This window comes from Paralichthys olivaceus, chromosome 24 (genome assembly GCF_024713975.1).
Source record: "Paralichthys olivaceus isolate ysfri-2021 chromosome 24, ASM2471397v2, whole genome shotgun sequence".
Taxonomy (NCBI): Eukaryota; Metazoa; Chordata; class Actinopteri; order Pleuronectiformes; family Paralichthyidae; genus Paralichthys; species Paralichthys olivaceus.
This window is the reverse complement of record NC_091116.1, coordinates 659,128-684,402: the sequence shown is the minus strand read 5'-3', so window position 1 is coordinate 684,402 and position 25,275 is coordinate 659,128. Positions and strand designations below refer to the sequence as shown.

General features: G+C 41.6%; 1 protein-coding gene across 2 annotated transcripts; it reads right to left on the bottom strand.

The window, feature by feature from the left end:
- Positions 1 to 456: 456 nt before the first annotated feature.
- On the bottom strand, positions 457 to 25,242 carry LOC109647354 (DNA-binding protein SATB2-like). Of its 2 annotated transcripts, XM_069521197.1 has the most exons (13): positions 24,875 to 25,242; positions 22,168 to 22,265; positions 15,990 to 16,217; positions 13,478 to 13,663; positions 11,136 to 11,262; positions 10,885 to 11,008; positions 9,829 to 9,931; positions 8,366 to 8,416; positions 7,667 to 8,187; positions 7,362 to 7,574; positions 7,106 to 7,258; positions 4,068 to 4,259; positions 457 to 2,418 (listed from the first exon to the last, which is right to left on the bottom strand). In XM_069521197.1, the coding sequence occupies exons 3-13, from the start codon at positions 16,171 to 16,173 to the stop codon at positions 1,795 to 1,797; spliced, it is 2,478 nt and encodes an 825-aa protein (XP_069377298.1). In that variant the 5' UTR covers positions 16,174 to 16,217; positions 22,168 to 22,265; positions 24,875 to 25,242; the 3' UTR covers positions 457 to 1,794. The 2 variants fall into 2 exon arrangements, with proteins under 2 accessions (XP_069377298.1, XP_069377297.1); XM_069521196.1 differs by lacking the exon at positions 24,875 to 25,242 and having other exon boundaries at positions 22,168 to 22,376.
- Positions 25,243 to 25,275: the final 33 nt, after the last annotated feature.

Here is a 25,275-nt window from a genome sequence, read left to right as displayed (position 1 = left end):
GTCGTAAAGTGATCAAATGTTTTCACGCAGTCTGAGTTAAAAGACAGGATGGTTATGTTTTCACCCGTTTGTTTGTTTGTTTATTAGCAAGATTACTCAAAAATGGAAAACGCAAGGATGGACGAACACATTCAATTGTAAGATATTTCAATATTTTCCTTCCCAGAGAAAAAAATCATGGATCTTGATGGAAAAAAGAATCAAGTACATTCAGGAAACTGATATCTGTGAGTGTGCGAACTTTGGAACAGCTTGATTGAATTTAAGGGGCGTTTATAGATCTATACGACTGACACAATTCTGACTTTTGCTCCCCAGAGTGCAGATGTGACAAATTAAAACAGGAAACCGTAGAAAGTGAGATCACTTACTTGGAGCACACGTGTGAGACACACGGTTACTGGATTTCTAAAGATTTAAACATGGGCAAAAAGGGCAAAGTCTCCACACAGAAAATATTTTGGAAAAGTTTTTATCAAATGTTCACGTCCTGAATCAAACAAACAATGGTTAACCATCAAAGTGGAACAAATGAGACCCTTCGTCCAGGATAGAGGTGATTGTCAAACTGAAACAGAATCATCCATTTTCATACCCTCTTCCGTTGTGGCACAAAATACAACCAAAACAGTGACAGAGGCTGCATCCCACACGTGATGACAGGTGGATTGTCAACATTTACATTATATTGTACACTACAAAACGCTTTTACAAATAGTAAACAAAAGGGTCGTAACTTTTAAACTTGAACTGTGTAACACTGAGCTCAAACTTCTTCTCCTATCACATTTACAAAGACATTTTCAGTCATATCAAACAGAATCATAGCAAAACTATGAAAGCAACAATAATACTTTGACTTTAATAACACAAAGTTGGTAATAAATATGAATGTGAGGATGGGATGGGACTGATTTATTGTCAGTAAAGGCTCAAGTGCCCCAGTCAGCTCAGTTGATGGAGGAGCAGCTGAAAGGACACTGACGATAAATTATATATTACTAAAGAAATAAGTAGAACAGAACATTTTGGGGATGTTCTAGTTTTATTTTCCAGCATCCCTTCATTTTCCAAAGTTCACAGACCTTCACATAAGCTACAGCTCAGTGTCACAATAAAGGCTCAATGATACTTAATGTTAGATTCGTAGACAGGTTCTCTGTCTAGATCTATAATTATTTCTAATATGTGACTGGTTTTGAGAGGATTTTCCTGTAGACATTAACCCTCGATGTGCTTCCACTTTAAACCCACAGTGAAGAACCTGTTCGAATAATAAAGAAATAAACGTAACTTTGTCGTCTTCAAAGGTGTCAGAAGATTTGTAGGGTGGAAACCTCTCCTGCAGCATAATCAGCTTCTTTCTTTCTGTGAAATCAGTATTTACTGTAACTCTAAGTCCTTTATAGCTAAATACACGGCTTCCTTATGATAATGGATAAGGAAGCTGTGCATTTAGTTTTGCTGGGCTTCAGGAGTAGTGTACAAAGTACAGAGAGCATTTGAGATTTCACTGTCACCATGTGTAATCTGGAAAAATCGAGTGATGAGCTAATGCTTTTTCCATCCTCACTGGAAAAACTGAAAACTTAGGCGGAAATATGGCTTTTAAAATGATCCAAAAATACCATCAGAGCAAAATCACTGATGGTATCTGAAGGTAGTGTTTGTACCTTCTGATCAGTTTCCAGTTCCCACAGTTCTTCAGATATTATCGAGCTCTGATCACCAGCTCTGAAGGTGATGAATGTGTGTGTGGTCTTCACAGTTGTGTCTCTGCTCGTCTCTCTGCTGTTATCTCTGCTGCTCTGCAGAGTGGGGGCTGTCCAGGCTGCTGTAAGGGGACAGGGAGGAAGTCGCCACACCCGAGGCTTTCCCATCATCCCCTTCTTCCTTCTCCATCCCCACCTCTCTCTCCTCTCCTTTGTCTCCTCCCTCTGTTCTGAACACCTCCACCGATCCTCTCCCATCCTCACTGGACTCCTCAGACGCAGAGAAGCCCTCCTCCCCTCGGCTCTCCGCCGCACCGACGCCTCCCTCGCTGAGACTCAAGCTCTCCCTGTCGTCCTCCTCGGGGACGGACTCTCGGGCCTGGTTATGGTGCTTGACGTTGTAGCGCTGGTTCTGAAAGAACTTGACGATGGTGTGTTTGGGTAGGTCCAGCTGAGCTGACAGGGTGTGGATGGCCTCCTGGTCGGGGTAGAGGCCCACGTCGCCAATGAAGCTCTGCAGGATTCCCAGGGCCTCCAGGGAAATACGTGTTCGTGATCGGGCTTTCTTTGGTCCTCCGAGGCCAGGGCTCATCCCACGCTGGGGCCCGTCTTCTGAGCTGTGCAACACCGGCAGCGGGACGGGCTGTGGGTCTTCATGAACTGGAGACAGGGATGTAAGGGGTGGCAGGGGCTGTCTGTGGAGTGCCTGTTAGAGAAAATCAAATATACACGTCAAACTTCATTGATCACCATGGGAACAGCAGATTGATAAAAAAAGGAAATGACAACTTACTATTTTTCTAGAGCTTTTACTCAAATCTCACTGTCTTCATCTCCATGCAAATTCCAGAGGCTGATGAAGACCATGCAGGCATGCAGTACAGCAGGCAAGGGACTTTAATGCTATTGCCTCTGCGCCGATGACACAACACTGACGTTAAAGCTTTAAGCAAGGTTTGACGACCGAATGGACGAATCCGACGGTATTCTGATGAATTCATGCAAAGATAGGGGGCGCAATCATGGAACCAAAACAATATACTTATATATCATGCAAAAAACAAATCATGCTATTTAGTTTGAGGTGAATTTCAATCTATATTGTTGCATTGATATAAGTTATAACACACAGTATATGAAATATATTAAAAACTCGATATAATGGTATTAAATGTTTAAACTTATATTAAAAATATATGTTTATGTGTGTTTTTTATTTCAAATACACATTTCTATCTTTTACTTTTACATATAATAACACTGATGGATTTGTTTGTATTAGCATATATTAAAAATGTACATAGTCATAAAAAACGTACACCAACATGTTTAAAATGTATATATGTTGTAAACATGTATATGTGCATGTATTTGTAATTAGTATATTAGGTATCCATACAATTACAAATATATACTTATACATTTATCCCCTTTTATAAACACTGCACATTTCCATTAAAAAAATTACTGTATAATTTATAAAGTATTCTTTCAGATACCCAGAACCAGCAGGTCCATCACTGCAGTGAAACTTCGAGACAACAAGTGGATGTACAGGGTTTCCCTATGTGAACACGACTCTTACAAAACAAACCTCAGACTCCTCATCACCGCAGTAACAAGTGAAGCACTCAGCTGCTCGCTCACTGCTCCTCTGCACAGTCACTCAAAAGGAAATGTAGAACAAGCGGAAGTGTGATTGACCAGCTTCCATCAGCTGCCAACATGCACGCTAACCCCCCCAAATCCACCACCCTACTCGGGCTTATTAACTGGGCGGGGCGGCCAGCACACTCAAACACAGGAATCCGACACCATAAATCTGTGGCCCATCAAAATTAAAGGACCTAAATAAAGATAATGGCAATTCCTTTTTCTCTGCTTCAATAATTACAGGCTGTGTTCTGAATAATATTGAGGTTAGGCCCAGACTGCAGAGCATTTTGGTTTCCGAGGGAGAGGGGGGGATGGAGGAGTGTTTAGCAGGAAATGTGTGGGCTGGTCATTTACCACTTCTATTTTCAATGACTTATGGGACAGAAAGATGACAAAGAGGAGGGCCGCTCAGAGGGGCAGGTGGTGGGATCAGACAGAGGAAACTTTGCTGAGCGATCACACGCTGGTTCTCACATTTTCTCGCTCATATAAAAACACTTTGATTTGTGTCTTTTGCTTGTTCTGTGGTCGAGAATGGTTGTGTATTTTTAGAAAAGTGGATTTTTGAGTTTTTAACTAAATAAACACAGATGTTCCCCGATGTTTTGTGAATACAAACTATGATAATGATCCATGAAGACCAGTGTAGTGGGAAGAAAAACAAGCCTGCTGGTAAATTCTATGATCGTCTGTTTGTACCTGCTGGTCCGGGATGTGGAGGACGGTGTGGAGCCTCTCGCTGTGCTGCTGCCTTGACTCCTCTTCATAGACATGGTCCCGGTCGGTCGACGATAACGCCAGGAACCTCCTGATGGTGCACAAGTTCTCCCACAGTGTGCGGTTATCGGGGCTTGGGCTCTCTTTCCACCGGAGCAGCTCGCAGAGCCAACCCTGGAACACAGAAGAAGAAAAGTCAGAAAGAGACTTGGGTCAGCCTCAGCAGCAAGTTCTACATTACAGAGCTTTTCTTGTTTCCAGGAATTTTGGCCATATGTCACCGTGGTGATACGGCACGACCATATGGTCCCCAAACGTTAAACATTAGCATAGATGACCTACCTTTAAAAAAGACTCCCTGAACTGTGGCTCAGTAGAAATGTCCTTAACTAGGACAGTTTGTATAGACATCCCTGGATTAGTGAAAAAAGTAATCACTGCAAGCTGAATTTCTAGTTACTCTAGTTCTACTATTCTATTTCTAGTTCTACTGTGTCCTTCCGCACACAGCGACTTAGAACTTTGACCTCCAAATACAAATCAGCTAAATTCCCTCAAGGTGTCCATGTCTTGGCCACCTTGACTTTGACCATAACACTTCAACCACCGAAGTCTAATCATTCCAAGTGAACATTTGTAGTTTGAAGAAATTCCCTCGAGGCATTCTTGAGATATCATGTTCAGAAAAATGAGGACGGACAGACGGACAACCCGAAAACATATCACCTCCGGTCCACTGCTTGTTGACGGCACAGAGGCAAAACAATCTTTTTATTTAGTACAACTGATTCCTCTTTTCTAAAAAACAAGTTACCGTGTAATAAAAAAATCATGACACTCAAATTCTCTGCAAATTGTTCCTCAAGTATAAATAAGACTGTTTCTTCATGTTTGGTACAAACCAAAATTGCAAACACGTTGTTTCATGAAAAACAACGTGTTTGCAGAATTGAACTGAGAGTCAGAGATGTGTGTGCTACTCTCCAGTGCACTAGCATGTTGTATAAAACCAGGTCAGTAATGATCTCCCTGAGGAGAACAGGCTTTGATTGTTATGCGATTTAAGTTCATTTCATGTTTGGTTTCTCATTATGTGATGATTTATTGGCTTGACTTTTTTAGTACAATACTTTCTGAGGAGTTCCTCTGAACGGATGATTACTTCCAATTGTGAGGGAACTTTTTTGTAGCAGATTTTATGGGACAAATTTAATGTTACATGAAAGAAATTATGACCTATATGGTCTATAAAAACGTTTCAGCATCACAGCAGGAGCTCTGGTGTTTTATAAATCCATGTGGGCTGGGTTCTTGTGCAGGAGTGCGACAAAATAAATTCAGTGACGCTGAACTTAACAAGTTTTGTTGTTATTTTCTGTTAAATAAAATAAATAATGTCCAACTTTTTGTCTAAAACTCATGCGATCCTGAATATTTGAAACATTTATACTATATAATATTTTTTTTACCAGATTTAGTTTTTATACTGCGCGATATTTACACCAAGGTCTGCTAACTGTGTTTTTGTCATGACAGCGACAGCCAGCGGCCAGATGCAGGTTTTTCGGTTGTCTGTCTGTTCTTGTTTACATGAGATCTGAACAACACATTGTGGGAATTTCTTCAAATTTGGCACAAACGTTAAGTTGGATTCAAGGATGAACCGATTACATCATGTGGGAGTCAAACGTCAAAGATCAAGATCACCGTGACCTCACAAAACCACTTTTTGCCTCATGAACGAGTTATTTTGAAAACACCTCAAGAAAATCTGGAAAAATTTGGCAAAAATGTTCAGTGAGAAGAACAGATCAATGGATTTCATTGGGTTGGTGGAAGGTCAAGGTCCCGGTGGACTTGAGGGTGATGTATCAAGTCTCTGCAGATCACTTGAACTCAAAGATGAACTGATTAGATTTCAGTAGCTTAGCTTTCTGTATTTTCTTTATTCCTGTACTTTTTGACATTGTCTCATCATCATAGATGAAACCTATTTTTAGGTTTGTGGTAATTTTGGATAGGAAAAAAATCATCTCCTCTGGAAACATCTATGATGATGATGTATGACGTGGCAGTTTTTGTTGGTCTGGAACAAAACGTTGGCTGAACAAACAAAAGAACTGCCCGACCCCAGTGTTTGCAATTTGAACCAAAAGAGATGACTCGTAAACACGCCTGTATACGGCCAATTTTATAATAAACATTTTCAATTTTTGCAGAATACGACAGGACAGAAAAAAGTTGCTCCTGGAGAGGAAAAAAAACAGAAGGAAAAAGTCTGAGGGGAACAGTGAGAGTCTGTGTGTGTGTGGTGTGTTGTGTGTGTGTGAAGATTGGATTATATCTGCTAGGCTGACCCAGGATCTGCCACCAGCTGTTGTTTATGCGCAGCCTTCAGCCTGGAAATTAATGGTAATAATGTGATCATCCCTCTCATCATCTTGTCTCTCTCTTCCTCCTCCTTGCATCCTTCTGTTCCTCCCTCATCCCTCACTCCATTTCCCCATTCTATCATGTCAGCGTCTCTCGCACACTTTCTCTCAAACTTCTTTTCTCTTTGTTGTTGATACGTTAGCTGAGGTTTGTTCGATTAAATTTTGTAAACTGGTTTGAAGACTATCCTCCTCTTCGCCCGCCGCCCTCTCTCACTACAGCGCACACCCTGCTTTGATCTCGCCCTCGATCATCCGCATTGTTTATGAGGATGGAGACATGATGGTATGCCACGGTGGGTAATCAGATGCTCCTGCACGCCCACACACGCAGTCACACACCTCCCTGTTACGCCCTCATCAGCTCTTTCAAACATCAGAAACTCAGCGAGGAGCTGTGTACATGTTATTAAAGGATGTTTGTGTGTGAACTTTATTTTACTCCTTAGTAAAATCCTGTACAAATAAACAAATATATAAAATGTTGTGATGAAGATGTATGTTTGTTCTATCTTGATGCAAGTTGAGACTGAAGTTTTGAAAATCAAGGCATACATCTTTTAAAAAAGTCCTTTGGTTATAACCGACCTGACTTTTATTGGCGGCCACCTTGGCGAACAGAGCCTGGGAGACCTTCGCCCTCTTCATCTCCTGCTGGATCTCGTCATAGATTCCTGACGTGATGTTCACCAGCGAGTCGAGCTTCAGCGGCAGCTCTGCGCTGGACACGCTGCCCTTTGACTACACAGAGTTAGAAACAGTGGTTATAAATCCTAGTTACATAAAACTAAAGTGGATAATATTCTATTCATTCCACATTGTTGTGTCAAAGCGGTGTGTGTACCTGTGTGAGTCTGTGTGGGTTGGTATTGGAGATGTGGTTGGTGGAGAGGTTGTGGTTGGTGTTGGTGCTCCTCTCTCTCTCCTCCTGATAGATGCGGTCACGCTCGCCCTCGGGCAGGTTGAGGAAGTTCTGCATGGCCTTCAGGTTGACGAGCAGCGACTGAGACGCAGAGCGAGGATCCTCCTCCTTACGAAGGATCTCTGACAGCAAGCCCTGCAGCACGCACACACACACACACACACACTCGGTTATGTTCATGAACTTCAGTGCGTCATCTCAGGTGACATCATTTGATTTCAGTTTACCTGTGTGCGGTTAAAAGCTACGCGAGCGAACACTGCTTGTGAAATGCTGGCCCTCTTCAGCTCATTCCTGACCTGCTGGTAAATGTCAGGGGACACGTCGGCCCCTGAGCAGTTGAGTCCTGGCTCAGTTGCGGACCCGGGGCCCTTGCAGGCCCTGGGGATGGGCGGGTGGTTGAGAAACTGCTGGTTGACTCCCTGAGGGTGCTGGTGGGCCAGCAGGCGGCTGACGGCCAGCTGCTGGTTGATGAGGTGGGCCATGGCGAGCTGTTGACGGACGAGCTGAGGGGACAGGAGGCTGCTGTGGCCCAGCAGCGGTGGAGCTTGGGGACGCAGTTGAGGACCGGGGTGGTGTTGACTGGCGGGATGGGGCAGACAGTGAGGCTGGGTGGGGGGCTGAGCATCGCCAAGGACAGTCTTGATGGGAGGAGCTCCCGGGCCACTGATGGTGCTCAAATGGGCGGAGGAGGGTAAGAGAGAGGGAGGACGCTGGCTGATGATGCTCAGGTCCAAATCCCTCTCCACTGCGTCAAAACACAAACACACACAGTTAATGTTATTATTCCAACGATCTTTCATTAGTATAATCATTTATTTCCAAGCCCAAATCTGAATAAACCCCAACCTGCTGGAGCAAAGTTGACCTTAGCTGTTTTCAGACACGAATGCAAGAGTTTGTCTTTCACATGTGAATAACGGTACCTTTTATATCCGATTTGTCCTGTGCTGACCACATCTTCTCAAAGTATTCACCTGAGAGAGACACATGAGCAGTGAGTCTGTCAGTTACTCTTTCAGAAATATGAAACAGCCATTCTGTACAAATATAATCTCACTTAGTTACACTCTCATTTGTTAGAGAGTGACAGGTGGAGTCACAGGACATACAGTATATCAACCAGAGAAAATTGCAGGTAAGCATTGCGGGTGCAGGTTTGCAAAAACAGACCCAAGCAAGACTCGCGACCACCTGGGGGGTCCCAGCCCCTAGTTTGGGAACCACTTGCTTTAGAGCATCACATTAATCTGTTGTAGACGTCCGAGGTCCGAAGGATCATCTCAGAACCACAGCATCTATTTTCACGTACTGCCTCTGAGTTCTGCAGATACGTAAGTGAAGTAAGTGAAGAATGTTTCCTCTTCGTCGCTGCACAGAACTCAGTCGTCTCTGTTCTGGATTTTAACGGCCTCCTCGCTCTTCCCCACATAAATCTGCTTCTTATTAAGCTTCTACTGGGTTTGGTTGAGAGTCACATTTTAGGTTATTAAGGGAATAAAAGTTGGAGTGAGGTTTGGCAGGGCTTCAGATTTTTACCTTCCCTGTGTGTGTGTGTGTGTGTGAGAGTGTGTGTGTGTGTGTGCGCGCGTGTGTGCGTGTGTGTGTGTGTGTGGAGTAAGTGTAAGACGAGCTCTTATTCCTGGGGTTGGTTGTGTGTGTGTGTGTGTGTGTGTGTGTGTGTGTGTGTGTGTGTGTGTGTGTGTTGGGGGTGGCTGCTGCTGTTTTCCATTAGGAGTTGAGAGCATTTAGTTTTGTCATGTGTATTAAGGGTGACATTAATGTGAACCATGTGACAGTTCCTTCCTACTGAGAGCTGTCACTGACAGACATCTCATGCTGCAGATTAGACACATGCAGGCTGACACGTGCTCAAAACGTACAGGGGGTGGACAGAAGAATGGAAAAACTTTGTTTGCATTTGAAGCGACGAAATCACGAAAACAAAAGGCAGCGAGGCAGGTGACCCATAATAACCTGAGTTGTGATTGGCACTCAGTGACGGATTTAGAAGAGCTGTGACAGTCTCCACTTTTTCTGAGTTGTTGAAGCAACATGAGGCAAATCCAGTATAAGGAGAAGGACACAAACCTACACACTAGAAAAGTGTGTCTATACGTGCACACAAAGAATCATATTATTATGAGTCGTGATCGTATGTACAATAACCTAAGAGACAGTATAATATAGAATTATGCTGTTGGCTGTATCCAGGTATTTAATCTGCTGTTCTTTTTATTTATTAAAAGCAACAGATCATCGTTGCTTGAGGTGTATTCCATCTGTCTTTTCCCGAGATTCAGGTTGTGTTGAAATTGCCTCGTTCGGCATTTCGTGCCTTTTATTCACGTCGCTGCTGTTGTGTCAAGGCCTTTTTCATAAGAGTTACCTTTGATGCGTTTGTACTTCTTATACCAGCGTCCGAACTCCTGGCATTTTGAGGTGGAGACGTTGGCGTAGTAGGAACTGTTCACTATCGCTGAGATCATACTCTGAAGGAGAGAGACAGACAGGAGAGAGTGGGGAATAAGAAGAAGCTGAAGAGGATCTGGAAAATAAAACTCTGGACTGAGATGTGGAGCAGTGCTGGAAGTGGCTGAGATTTTGTTGCTGATTCATCGCAACTCTTCTGCCCCTTTCCCAACATGCACTGTGGTCACTTCTTCAGAGCAGGAGATGTTCAAACTAAGCGAGTAGTGAACGCTCCACATGGGAAACGCTGAGGATTCAAACTCACATGAGTCAGACTGCAAACACACACCACCCACACGCTTCCCCTAATCACTAATTACATCATGACTAAATCCTGAGTATAAATCACACGTCGAAATGACACACTCTCTGGTCTAATGACTGCAGGGTGTGTGTCAGGAGGATAATTGAGGTGTGTGTGTATTTGCGTCCTTTCCCATGGGACGGTATCAATATTTGTGTGTGTGTGTGTGCCTGTGTGTGTGTGTGAGAGAGAGAGAGACAGATTACACAAATTTGTGGGTAACTGATGATGAAACCACATGTGTTTACAGAAAATACTTTCAGCTGTATGTGTGTTTGTGTGTGTGTGTGTGTGTGTTTGCAACAGGATACACACACCTAACCATTTAGCTTTAGAAAAAGAAAATCATTTCTCTCCTTTTGAACAAATATAATAATGAAAATAAAGTAATAATCAATCAGGATATTGTCAATCCTAAAATAATCAAAATCAATTAACTGCTCGACAATAAATCAGCAACAACTGATAACCACTTCATGAAAAGCCAAATGGTTTCTGTTTTCGCCTCATTCTCTAATGTGATTCTCTAATACAATCAACATTCACATCTAACAAGGAATTTGAGGTAACCAGTGGACTGGAGCGTTCAGACACCCTGAGCTGTTTCAAACATGTGTATGAGACATTATCCAGCTGCAGTTCTGTGCCGTAGTGCCGATGAGCAGCTACCTGGGAGAGGGGGCACTCCTTGGCCAGAGCGCTCTGGTTGGTCTCTCTGAGCAGCTCCTTGAGGGCGTTCCTCACCGTGGCGTGCGTCCACTGCTCTGACGGCAGCTCCTCCAGTCGGGCAAAGCTGCACAAATGAAAAACTTATTTTTGATGAACCAGCAACCGCTTTAATCATCATATTACTCTATACTGACACACACACACACACTCACACACACACACACACACACACACACACACACTCAGCTGACCTGTGCAGTAGAATCCCCAGTGTGACCATGTGGTAAACATCCAGCAGCATGTCGGCCACTGTTGCTTCTGGTGCATCTGTTAGGTAGTGAATGGGCATTGGCTTCCACCGGCCCACTTTAATGATGCCTGGAGAACACACACACACAGACACACACACAATTAAAACATGTTATCAATGTAAATCTGGTGCTGTGTGATGCGTCTGTGAAACTCTGATCTTGGGCTTAACATTCCCTTGGCCTTGATACGACCGTGACTACAAGTGCAAATCCAAACAAGCTTAATCGCGTTAGGACCTGCTAAATCAAACCCAGACGCTGCCTGGCCCTGGCCTGCCTGCCAGCCTCCGTCCTGTCTGTGTGTGTGTGTGTGTGTGTGTGTGTGTGTGTGTGTGTGTGTGGTGGTGATATGGTGATAGGGGCACAAGAACAAAGGCTCGCTCTCTTTGGACTCTCCGGCTGATTAATCAGAGGAGAAATGTAAAATCAGCTCATGGTGTAAGATGAGAGCGGGCTGTGAGTGAGAGCGGCGTTTTCATGTTGATGCTCTGAATAAACACTGTGACGTTTCCTCCTACAGCTGCCTTTGTTTTGGAAATGATTGTTAAAATTTTGTCATATCATCAACTTGTTACTGATGTTTTAAACTCTTCCTGCCCTGAGATGAATTAATGAACTTGCTGTGTGGAGTTTGCTTGTTGTCCTCGTATTGATCCAAAGACCTGCAGATTGGGGATTGATTGAGACTCTAAATTAAGCTAAGGTGTGAATGAGAGAAAGACTAAAACTGCATGTTTTTGGACGTTGGGAGGAAGCTGGAATAGATCTAGTTTTATCTAACAAATATTAACAGTTCAGATCTTTGAATTGGAACCAAAATAAGTCTGTTTTGGTTCTTATTGACGATATCCTTGCTGTTAATAAACAACTCATCTCATTAGAGTTTTGTAGGCGACAAGGAATATAAGCCAGCGCTAAGAAAACTGTCAAAGTAAAGTCAGGATATAACTGACACGGCTCTACGGGTTTTTCTAAATGAACTCAAACGGACATATTTCCATGATTTTCTCGTACTAAACACAACCAGAGCTCCTGTTTTGACATAAAACAACTGTGGCGAGAGGGAGACATCAGTCACTGCTGATTGGCTTTTGCAAAATTATCCCACTTCTCAAACAAAAACCTGCAAAAATGAACAAATGAAGAGACTGAATAATGAGGTGAAGAAATGAACAATTTCATCTGATTATGAAACTACTAGTATGAAAAAAAACATGTAATGCTGCACTTCTCAGAGTCACATCAACATTAGAAGCTTGGGCATGTAAAAATTAAATATTTCAGAAGCTCAGTTTAAGTGATAATATTAAAAAATGCTTAGAATAATTTGTTAAAGATGAAATTCAGTGTGTTTACTAAAAAGGATCTGGTTTGTTTCTTGGATCCACTTTGCAAATCCTACGACACAGTAAATGGATATTTTGAGTGAGGAGCCAGTGAATGTTTCCTAAAACATGGCCTTAAATTACATTTTCTTATATATTTTTCAGCTCAGCAAGTCCCATGTTAAATGCAGAGCAGAAACCATATACACCAAATAAGAAATAGCTTCTTTTTAATTAGCCTTAATGTGCAAGTTAATTGAAGAAAAAAAAAAATCCCCTGTGCCAGTTAAGAGCTTAAAAATACTCATCCAGCCAAAGTTATGAGATGCAATTCAATCGTGGAAGAAAATAGCAGAGACTCTGTATAATTTTGGTTGTGACCACACTGGGGGAAAAATGCACGACTCCAGCCAAAAAATATTTATTTGAAAAGAAAAGGCTTATTTCACAGAACAAAACCTAGCTATTTGGGAGAGGCGAGGGGGGTCGCAGGGCGTCGGCCACTTGGTTACAGCGCCCTGTGTTTATGGGGACACCAGGAATGTCAAACTGCCCTTCTGTGTGTGTGTGTGTGTGTGTGTGTGTGTGTGTGTGTGTGTGTGTGTGTGTGTGTGTGTGTGTGTGTGTGTGTGTGTGTAGGCTGGATGTTGTCTTCCCTCTTGTTTTGATCTCAAAATGATGAGAAAAAGAGTTTTGGTGTCGGCCTGAGATACAAAGCTTCGGTTTAACCTTCATGCAGTGATTGATGTTGACCTACAGCTCTGTTCAGACCTGGTATTAACATTTGTCCTGAAATATCCAATCACAATAGGACAGCGTCAGGTTCACCCCTGGTGTTAAAACTATATAACATATATATATATGCATATAATCATGTGTGTCATTTGTGGTGTAGAAGACCGAATGATGCTGTAATATATGGATTTGAAAATGCACCTGTGGCCACACAATACTCACCACGTGCTTGTACAGCCGAGCTGTGCGAGTATCCGAGAGCGACGAGGGCCGTCTCCACCAGCTGCGTGAAGAGGACGTCCTTACGAACCAACACAAACTCGGCGTGACGGTCGCCGCGCCCCTCGCAGTCGCCGGCCCCTCCCACGTCTGCATGCTCGACCACGCAGTACACTGGGATCATCAAACCTGGCAGAGAAAACAGCTTTATAGAGACGTACAGGAGAAGAAGACTGAGCTGCTCTGTGTCTTCATCAATCATGGGGTCCGGGTTACACTGTTTCCAGACTCATATGAAGTCACTGTGACCTTTGACCCTCGACCATGAAAACCTAATGTTTGAGTCCAAGTGACAACTGGTCAAAAGAGAGGAACTTTTCTGGAGGAATTCTTACGCTTCCTTTTTGTCGTCTATGTTTTCATGAACAGGATCTCCGTGTCAGGGATTTCTACAGAAACCGAGTTTTAACTGACGCAGTGTCAGTGTAGCTGCTTTGTGGTTTAAGAAGACTGGTTGAACTGGGCAGCTGCCAGTGTGAGATTTGTACAACTGTATTTGTGTTTTCACCACACATTAAAACCCACAAGGAATAAGCCTCGTATCCAGAACCGCTCTTAAAGTGCTGCTGGATATAATATCTATATCATCTCGTACTCAGGAGGGAACTCCAGCGTTGGAACTGGATCCTAAACAAGACATTGGTGTAGACAAGACTTTTTGGGAAAGTACCAAGAGCTCCTCAACGCCTGGACCTTTCACACCCATCCAGTCCACTGCCGAGTCCCACAGGAAATGCTAATTAACAAGCCATCAATCCAGTTTAGTGACACATCAGCTGGAGCCAAACCGCAGCAGCATCAGGCAACAACTCAGTGGAAGGGTGGAGGGAGGCAGCTCAGCCTGTGTGTGTGTATACTATTACAATGTTTGTGATGCATGATGATGTTTTCAACTGCATGAGAGAATAATGGGCATTTGTACACGAGTGTTGGGTATTTAAGACTCTGCGTGCCGTATCAACACAGTGTGTGTTACCTGTGTGCAGGGGTTGTGTATTAACAGGTTATGTCCACTGCAGTGTGTGCACGCTAAAAATAACCATGCTATCATTGGCCTTAGAGATTTTAGATTTATAGAAACACTTTAAATTCAAGAGGAACAGCAGGATCCTAAAATAGACTTTCCAAAGAGGAAGTGAAAACACTGAAACACTGCGGAGTTTATACGTCATGTCCTGTCTTCTGCTGCTCTACCCAGACACCACCCCTTGCCTAAATGTTCTAGACGCTTTCCAGTTGTGTTGACTACATCTGATCCGGACAATCTCGTGCTGTGTTCTTCATAAGTGAGACGTCCGGAACCAATTTTGCAGAGTTCATTTCTGAAAACAGCTCGTAAAAGCCACGGTCCTGGTTGGATTCTTGATGTGGCGCTTTGTTGCATGACATCCTCAGCTGCTCCTCTACCCTAAAAGCACAGTTTTGATGAGTTAACGTCACTGAGTGAGTCGCTCATCATTCCAAACATTCTCTGCCTCTCGTCTCGTATTCAGAGTCACCTTGTGCTCTGGGAAACTCTGATGGGTATATATCTTTTAAACAGGAAAGAAAAAACTAATAACAGATTGAAAGGACCTGCGATAAAGTGTTAAAGGAAAAAAAAAAGAGTAACAGTCGTGTCAGAATGGACGAACATCTGAGGAACATTTTCAACATCAAACTGAATCCAGGCCTTGTAACATTCAGGTTTTGCTCCCCCACTTAACTCTATACTTAGCAAGTTAATATATCTTTCCCTACAATTTTTCAGTGCTAATACATTTAAATTTTCATGGACTGGACTTGTAAGGTTGTGTTTTATTCTATGTGCACTTGTACTGCCTTTACTACAACTCTTCACACTGGACCTTTTCCTCAGAGGTACCTTTTTCTTAGTTTTTTATGCATAAATATATTTCGTAAATGTATTAAATCTGAGTGTTTCTCTAAAACTGCAGGGAAATTATGCCGGGCCTTGTAAAACTTCTTTTACACCAACATCAGGTTTTTTTAAAATGCAGGTAAACCTGAAGAAAAAGGCGATTGACTCCTTTCCCATTGCCAGTAGAGTTTGCTTTTCTGTTTCCTCCGGTGAAAGAAAAGTCTCATCTGTCTGTTGTTGCCAGGATGTAAAAACAATAAGTACATAAAAGTTCATGGCTATTTATGTTCCAGAAAGGTGCAGTGTCCATTCTGCCAATGCTTCTGTCAATGTCGATCAGAGCCAGAGCTGATAAAAACCGAAGAGTACAGCAGAGTCATTTGACTTGTGAGTAAATACTGATGGTATCCAGACAAAAGCCAGATGTTAGTGGGAGTTGGTGGATTTTTTGACCAGTGAAAAAAGGGCTAAATAAGGTTGAATTAAATTGATTATCTAATGTCTTAATATGGACTCCAGATTTAGTTAAAGACTTTACTTGAGCAGGCGTTAGTCTCTGTATCCCTGCAGTGCATGCTCGTCTTCATGCCTTACCTCCTAGTGGTCTCAGTGGCGTGCCGTTCTGCCGGCTTTGTGGGTTCGCTGGGCTGCCGTTGACCTCCAGGCGGCTCAACTTGCAAGGCGGCGGACCGCTGGAGGCAGGGCTCTCCCCCCTCTCCTCTGGGCTGGCGCTGTCCTGGAGGACGGGGTTCTCCATTCCCCCTCCGTGCTGCTCCATCCCAACAAACGCTTCAGGGGGAGCGCCCAGCACAGTGTGTGGAGCTGAGGGAACAGAGGAGCATGCTTTAGAACAATCTGGTCACCTTCGAGATAAGGACGCTGACGTGATCTATAAGAGAGTTCAGAAAGTCCTCTAACTTAAGCCCAACTCTAATGCTATATTTCATTAAACCATATGGATTTATGCAGTCATTCCCCATAATGTAAATCATTTTAAGAACTTTTACAGATGTTTCGAGATTTAAACAGTTGGAAATTAGGAGATAAAAGTAGAGTTGACATAAAACCATAAAACTTGGTCGCAATTTAGTTTTTGTAGTTAAATACTAACATGAATGGAATGGAAGTCTGTAAATTACTGACAAAAGATGATAACTTGTTTTTTATTCAAGGTTTTAGTTGGAGAGCAGAGAGAACGATGAGCGTGCAGTTACTTTATCTTTGTGTAGAGCCATTACACAATGTTTCTGTTCTGTTCATCTTATCCCTGCTCCAAAACCCATGTCTTTGTTACAAGAGAGGCACGGACGACCACAACAGACGGACACAGTCATCTGGAACACATCGCAGGTCGACAAGTGGCGTTCACTCGCAGCCCAAATACAGACGAGTGTATTATCCAGTGTTTGGATGCAGAAGCAAACAACACATGATGATGACAGACGTGAAGGTGTGTGAGGCCAGTGTGGAACACTGATGTTGTCGACTGTAGGGACGGAAACTGCATTGAATAAAACTGGTTTGATGATGATAATTTTCACTAGATGCACAAGCACCTGAATGTTTGTTCCCTCTACATCACGCAGGTCCTCGGGCACTGGGCTGGTAGTTGTTCCGTGGGAGCAACCACACTGAATTCTGGGGATTTGGCACCTAGTGTTTATGGTCCTGGCCTCTGGAACAGTGGAGATGAAACTTAAAATCTACCTTTTTAGCTTAGCATTCTTTTAATCCCTTTTAATTAATCTGCCAGCTTCATTTCTTTCTTTTCTAGTTTATGTATTTATGTTATTGTTCTTTAAATTGCTGCATTGTTGCGTTTTGACATATATACATTAATAAATCAAGTCTGGTGTGATTCCTAAGTGCATAGTTACAATTATTACATATCCACACATGCTAATTAGGTCATTACTTATGCTGAATAAAGCAGTTTTTGCTAAATATAAAGTTTTCTCTACTGTTTTTGTGATATAAGGTCAGCATTTATACAAAGAAAAATATGCTTTTGTGATTTAAACATATCAATTAAATGGGAAACCAGGAGAGGACAGAGACATGACAGTACAAGAGCCAACAAGTCACAATATTACCTGGAATTTCATAACACCGGGACATGACAGGACATTACGGGACACAATGCAACGACAAACACAACATGGGACACCCAGGACAACAGTAAGACAGATAAATGTGTCTTTTTTTTAAATGAAAAAATATATAAAAATTGAACATTTGAGGTCGTTGTGAAAAACGATAAAAACGTTTCTTTGCTTTGTTGTACTGTCAAAGAACTTGAGTTTAAAACAACATTTGTTTTGCATTGAAAAGTCAGCAAAGCATGGAAAAAAATGTGCATGAATAGTTGAGATGAAATCTGCAGCATCATGCACTGCTTCATAAACTCTGCACCATTTCTTTGGAAAAGCTTTGTGTTGTTCTGCCTCACACACAAACTGTGCGGTTTCCTCTGGTATGACTGTAAATCCACACAGACACACGAATCTCAACCCGAAAGCGACACATGATTATAATAAAAACACACACACACACATGCTAAATTAATTGCTGCCAATAAAAAAAAAAGCCAGTCCAACACAAACAAGTAAGAAAATAAGTAAATAACTCACAGCATGGATCTTAAAGTTTCTCTCTTAAATCCGTGGCGCTGGATTTACGTAACTGAGCTTGAATTTCAAAATTTGCACTCGAGGCTCCATTGATACTGTACAATGACGTGCTATTGCAACATCACATTTGGATGCTGTGGTTCAACTGTTTAGTTCGTCTTCTAACCGTCCCTGAAAAGACTCAGTTGCACGAGACGAGGAATCAGTTTCATCTCCAAGTGCTTCTTTCACTGAAAGATTAGAGATTAGAGGGGGTTTAGCTTAGTTTAGCAGAAACACTGGAAGCAGAGAGGGGCTAAAGTCTCAGGACAGGGGAAACAGCCTGTGTCCTAACTGTGTTGGACACGGCAATTTCTAATTTCCTTTCCTCGAGAAGTGTCGCAGTTTCTAATTTGAAAAGCTAAACGAAAACCACAGACACAAATGTGAAACCGACGCAAAGCTACAAGATGCAGGTTCCATGAAAACTGAGTCTGACCCTGACCACGCTCTTGACATGGCAGGGAAAGTATAGGACACGTTTAGGACACGATCACTGGGGCCGGTGGGTTATTCTTGGTCAGGCAGGGAGACCTTACTGACCCGTTTTGTTTGTAAAAGACGTCTATGTCAGTCCTCCTGTCCCTCGGGATGCAGCTGTCCATCCCACACACGTCTTTTCTAATTTCCTTATCAATCTATAATCATGAAAGATTGAATCAATACTGAGCTTTCTCCAGCCCACAAAACCAACAAGCCACTGAAGCGATTTCCTCTTTCCCCTGGTGGAGCTCCATTTCTCCCCAGGGGAGGAAAATTACTAAATGCTTGATTTCTCTCAGTGATTTTCTCAAATCAACACACAACAAACAAGGTAACGATGCCAATGAAACTACACAGTTTTCTCACACATTTTAACACAACACTCATCTGTCCAAGTGTCACTAAACATAAAGCCTCTCTCTCTCTCTCTATTTCCATCTATACGTGCTCGGTCTGCTTTCAATAAACACATTTTTGGAATGTTTGGGGCAATGGATAATAATCAGCCCCCGTCCCTCCTTCATAATCTCTCCTCTAACCAGATATTTAAGTCATTAATGAGGAGACATAAAATGTGCAGAGGGAATAAAAAAGATGATTGTGGGTGTTTGAGAGAAACTGTGTATTCTGTGCATGTTCAGATAAACTTTTAATACAGGAATCTGTTGCTTTGAGCTGGAGAAGTCGGTTATTTATGGTTTATGATTATTTTTTTGGCAGCATCTGAGTTGGGATTCCATCAGTGTTCACTCTATTAAAACACATTTACCGCAGAATATAGTTTTATGCATTTCTATATATATATTAAAAGTGTTTTAAGAGGGTGGGACAGACATTCCCAGTCCTTTTGCCCTACAACAAATATGTAATAAATAAATAATACAAATAATAAATTATTATATACTGATCAATTACACACTTTAATTCTTTCATGTCAGGAACAAACTAACGCAAATTAAACAGCAAACATGTTCCGTCTACAATCATGATGATACAAGCAAGAACCATTTTAGTCAAATTAAATCAAAATTTGTTGATTGACAAATTACTTCATCTGTAATGTCTGTGGGTCACGTCATCTAATAAGTTACGTCCAGGTCAGGAAAATGAAAAACTATCCAGGATTAAGGAATTTTTTTTTTTTTTTAAACTGTATTGTCTATTTCCCATCATTAATACGTGAAAAGAGGTGTTTTCTGCACTTGGGCCTCGGATTATTAAAAGTGTTACTCACTCACTCACACACACACATACACACTCTAACCACTTCAAGCAACACACTCCCAGCGACAGACTCTTGTTCACTTTACCAGCACACATGGCGGCCAAATGTACAGTCGCTCTCAGTAGCCTCCCACTGACAAATCGCACAGAAACGCACAGACAACTGCAGGCGGCTGCAAATTAATTTAGGCAGGGTCTAATTTAAGGGGTCTCTTGAAGAGTTTAAGAGTGCTTAAGTATAATTGGGTTAACTGTGGATCCCCTCCATGTGGGGTTACTCAAGTGGGGTTTGATGACACCCCAGTGCCCTTGAGAGGTTCCAGGGAATCCCAGACATAATGAGGACTGTAGCTGAAGGTTGGTTTGGTGAAGAAATTGTGGTTCAGTGGGTCGCTGAGTGGGTGAAGAAGGTAAAATGACTGATCTGGGTGTGCAGCCTAAACGAAAACGTCCTACACCCCTACAAGAGCCCAAACTAAATGACTTGCCTCAGAGAAAACCCAGTTATATTCACTAATAATATAACAACAACAAAAAAACACCACCCATGCATAAATGCTCGTGTCACAGGCTGCAGAGCACAAAAGACCTCACATCATGTGTAAGAGAATCTAAATCTGAAATCTGTCTTTTTGTAGTCTTTTAAGCACATTTAATTGAACCCACCTATCAGAGAGTAGGAGTAATGTTAACATCATGCTGGTCATAGAGGTCTGTTGTTGTTGCACCACATCACATTAGAAACCTGAAAATCTTATATCATTTAATTTTGTATATTGGAACATCTTAAAGGAAAACCTTGTTTTCACAGAGGAAGCTCCTACAATTGTCTGGCAACGAACTCCATTTAAATACATGTAAAAACACTTATTTTACATTATTATTATTAATGAAGAGCAAATACACACACAGATTAAATACTGGCGATGTTTTTAGGATATTCTGGTCAATTCGGGTGACATGTCGCCTGTTCAGCTGACAAACACAGGTGCAAGCTAACATAATTAAATAATGGCTCTGTTCACATTTACAAATGAGCCGCCCATTGTTAACGCTCAGTGGGTCAGTAAATCAAACGCACCGTGGCTCATTATTAATGTAATAGCTGCAGCTGTGTTTGACCAATGACCCGCCTGTGAAAAGGATCTGTTTAACTGCAGGCTATTAACAATGGTGGGGGAAATATGTTGCTTTACAGAAGGCGAATGTTGAATCGAAGATATTTTGAATTGAGTTTGGCGTAACTGAAGAAAAACTTCCAGTGGGAGCAGGGATCCACAGAACTCCGTTCATTTTTTTGGCCACTTTTATCCATGTGCATGTAAACACAACTTGTGGCAAGTAACACAACGCAACAGAAAGTTATCTTAAAAGTCAAAAACACATAATTATCAAAAGTGAATGTGAATAAAGTCAACTTATATATTTTGTGTTTTTTCTGTTGTATTCTGTAAAAAAAAAAAATGGATATATTGTGTTGCTTATTATATTGTAGGAATTTTGAATTGGCTTTGTCATAAATAAAGTAAAACTTGTAGCTAACACCCAGTGGGAGCAGGGCTCTAACAAACTCCATTGTTTTTTGCCTAATTTTATAATAGAAATAAACTTTATTTCTTCTGCAGTTATCTAAACAAGGTTACGATCTGCTTTACAAAATACAACAAAGAACAAAACAAAGAGCAAACAAGAGCAAACAGCAGCTTCTTCAGTCTTAAACAACACAAGTCAAACACTAATCAAAAAGGAAATGAAGTGAGTAAGATCTCCCAACAATCAATTCCTAGTTTCCTCTATGTATTTTTCATGTTTGTTTCTATAAAGCAATAATTAAAATCAATGAACTATCAACACAATATTTACAATAGTTGTCAATAACTGTATGTATCTGTACTTCGTGACAAATTTGATCAGAGAGACCTAACTGATATTGATTTTAAAAAAAAGAAAATTGATATATTACAATATTAAAAATGTAATCAGGATCAAAAACAAATGAATTGCTTTTTCAAATGACCATAATTGGTCCTAATTAAATACTCTACATCAAGTGAAATGTTAAATACCAAAACAGTCGACAAGAAAACTACTTTTCACGTCATACTTCATACAAAGATGCCGTAAATGACTAAAAAGTATATTTGTGATGGTGAAGGTTATTTTTAACTGTATAATTAACTCAACCAGTGTAAGTCAAGTGAGGCTTCTTTTATTTATCAATTGCTATAGTCAGATATTATATAGCTAGAGTCAAAACGGCCAGAAATCTCCTTTTCAGACGTGTGGATATTTGCATCACTTTTTGTTTTACATTTCAACTCATTTACTTGAACATTTTATCACCGTTTTCCAAGTTTTAATGCCATAAATCAACTTTTAAGTAAATGTTCACTCACTTCTCAGGACGTCGCTGTACTTGCTGGGGAATAAACTCCATCCATTGGTGAAAACGAGGGACTCCAGCCTGAGAGAATATGGGTTTTCCAACGTTTCCCTTCGTAGAACAAGAAAAAAAAGTAATGAAAGCTCACGCCAGACGAGGAGAGCAGACAGGGGAGATGTAAAGACAAGGAGAGATGAGGACGGAGTGCTGCTGCCTGCTGAGTAAAGAGCAGTAAAATGACACATGGAGGGAGGGAGGGAGGGAGGGAGGAAGAGGGAGGAGGTAGATGGGGTTTGGGAGGGAAACCTGGAGACAGAATGACACACGTTCAGAAAAAAAGAGGTTATAATTTATTCAAACAATCACCCTCAGGTAAATACAAAGTAGGGTCGAGCAGAACGTGGGTAAAAAGAGCTTCCATCTTTTTTCTAGAAAGACAAATGAATAATATGATGACACATTTAGAAAAAGAGAATTGATGTCCCAGATGCTGTGAGGAGGACGAGAAGACTGAGAAGAGAGTGAGCTTAGAGAGAAAGGTGATTAATGATCATCGTGTTAATAGAAAATCAAATCGGAGGAGAAATGTTCAAAGGTGATTAAGATTCTCAAAACAGGGACATAACAGAGACGCTTGTATTCTGCCGCCTAGTGGAGAAAAAAACAACCACCTGGAGTTAAAGGACTGAACCTGAAATAAATATGGCTTTGGGAATTTTTTGAGCATTCCATGAAAACCTCCTCCTTCACTACGACTCCTAACCATGACCCAAAACGGGCCGGGGCCAGATGGGCACACAGCCTCCATCGCACAGTTTTGCAGCCACAAATACAACACATACTAGAGAAAATTCTTTTATACTCTTCTCCTAGAAGAGTGCTATGTGAAACATTTTATTATTATATTGTGTGTATATATATATATATATATATATATATATATGTTCAAACTTAAAATGCATATGAGAATAGCAACGATATATTAAATACAGAGCTTCACTGTGTCATAACTTTCCTGCTTTCAGATTTTAAACATTGGTTTTTGCTCAGCACCACACGATGTACATCTTTAAACTTAGAGGTTAATTCAGCCTTCATTCAATTCTTTAATGGCTGAGAGTTATTTTCATTGATTGATTGATTATTCTGTATTTTTGTAATATTCTTTTATAAAACGCTCCATTTTTATTATTTTATGAGCCAAAAAATGTGATTAAAAAATCCTTAAGAAGGGACATAAAGAGAGTGTATTTACTTCATATGCATTCTATCCATCCGTCACTTACTGTATAAGTTCTGTATGTTTATTTATGTGTCTGTTAAAGTGGCGGTTCTGGATCACAGTGGTCAGCATTCCTTGATTTATTCTAGATGGAAGAATAGTCACCTATCATTACCACTCAGCCTGTCTGCCGTCCTGTCGCTCCTCCTCTGTGGTGTGTGTGTGTGTGTGTGTGTGTGTGTGTGTGTGTGTGTGTGTGTGTGTGTGTGTGTGTGTGTGTGTGTGTGTGTGTGTGTGTGTGTGTGTGTGTGTGTGTGTGTGTGTGTGTGTGTGTGTGTGTGTGTGTGCGCGCGCGCGCGCACAGGCACTGCCAACACTTGTCTGTCCTACATCATCTTAAGCATCTTTGACAGCTCACCACAAGTCACTCACCATGAGTAAGAGCCGTGTGTGTGTGTGTGTGTGTGTGTGTGTGTGTGTGTGTGTGTGTGTGTGTGTGTGTGTTTGTGTGTGTGCGTGCGTGCGTGCGTGCGGTGGTATGCATTGCAGTTACAGAGGACTTTCACAAGGCCTCAGTAAAAACAAACCAGCTTTCATTACCTGTATGTTGAAGCTATATGCATTTACTTTTTTACTGATGGTTGTTTTTTTTAAATGATTTTAAACAGAAGACTAATTACTGATGATTTTATTTTAATCATTTGGTCTTTGAGAATCAGAAAAAAGTTAAAATCCCCTTCAATAGCCCAGACGTGATCTTTAAAGTATAATTAGACAAAGAAAAATACATTTTCTAATTTCTAATTCTGAAATTTGAGAAGCTGGAAGCAAAAATATTCTGCATTTTTCTTTTACAATTTTGTTAAAATAAATAAATTAACTGAAGATTGATTTTCTTTGTGCAGCTCCAGTCTTTACCTGCCATATGTTTGTAAGCTCCTGTCACTCAGGTCAGGGATATTCTGGCATTTCAAACTGTAGAGAACATCTGAACCTCCCATCAACAGTTGTGCTTGTTGTTCTGTGGGGAAATGCTGCCCCCTTGTGGTGCTTTTGATAATCACATGTAACTCGCAGCCCAATTATTTTAGGATGTTTTTAAAACATGAGCAGATTCTCTGATTCGCTGTGTGGAGCTGGAGTACATCAGACCAGGAGCATTGCCAACACTGGCATCTAGTAGTCATCAAAGGAACTGCAGCTAAAGATGCATCTCTTTGACTTCAGCTTGATTTAGATTAACATTTCAAATAAGCTATCGTGTTTAATTACACACGTCCAAGCATTTGTTGTTGCTAACAAAATGACCATGCTTCTTGGGTAATCAGCACATTCCTGGCCAGAGGCAAGTACCCGGACTACCGGAGCTGGACCTGCAGGATGATCCACTTTGTTAGACCTCGGACACCAGATATCTTTTCCCCTCTGTAAAGGCTTGAAGCTTCAATATGAGGCTGTGTGTCTTGTGATCTTTGAATTGACGTCAATCAAAACTTACCTCTGGTGTTTCACATTCGTCGTTGTGACATCGACCCTGTACTCTTCTGCCACTCCTCCACCAAATCCCCCTTTCCTCTCCCCAATATCTGTTTTTCCACAAAGTCATCAAGTCTCCAGATCTCAAATCTCATTCTTCTCCCCTGGTCGTCTTCTTTATCGTCCTCACTCAGGCCGCTGCAGATCCAGACACTGATGTCTGCCCCTCTGAGAGCACTTCAGTCCTGCAGGGTCCTGGAGGGTTGGTGGGTCTTCCATGAGCAGCACAACTACAGGAGGAAGCCAGTGGACAGGGGCGTCGTCTGCCTCACTATCCGTCTATCTGTCTTTCAGAAAATGAACTGTCCTTTTTTTCCTGTTTTTCCTCCTCTGGTTCCTGATTGGTTCAATAAGACTGGATGT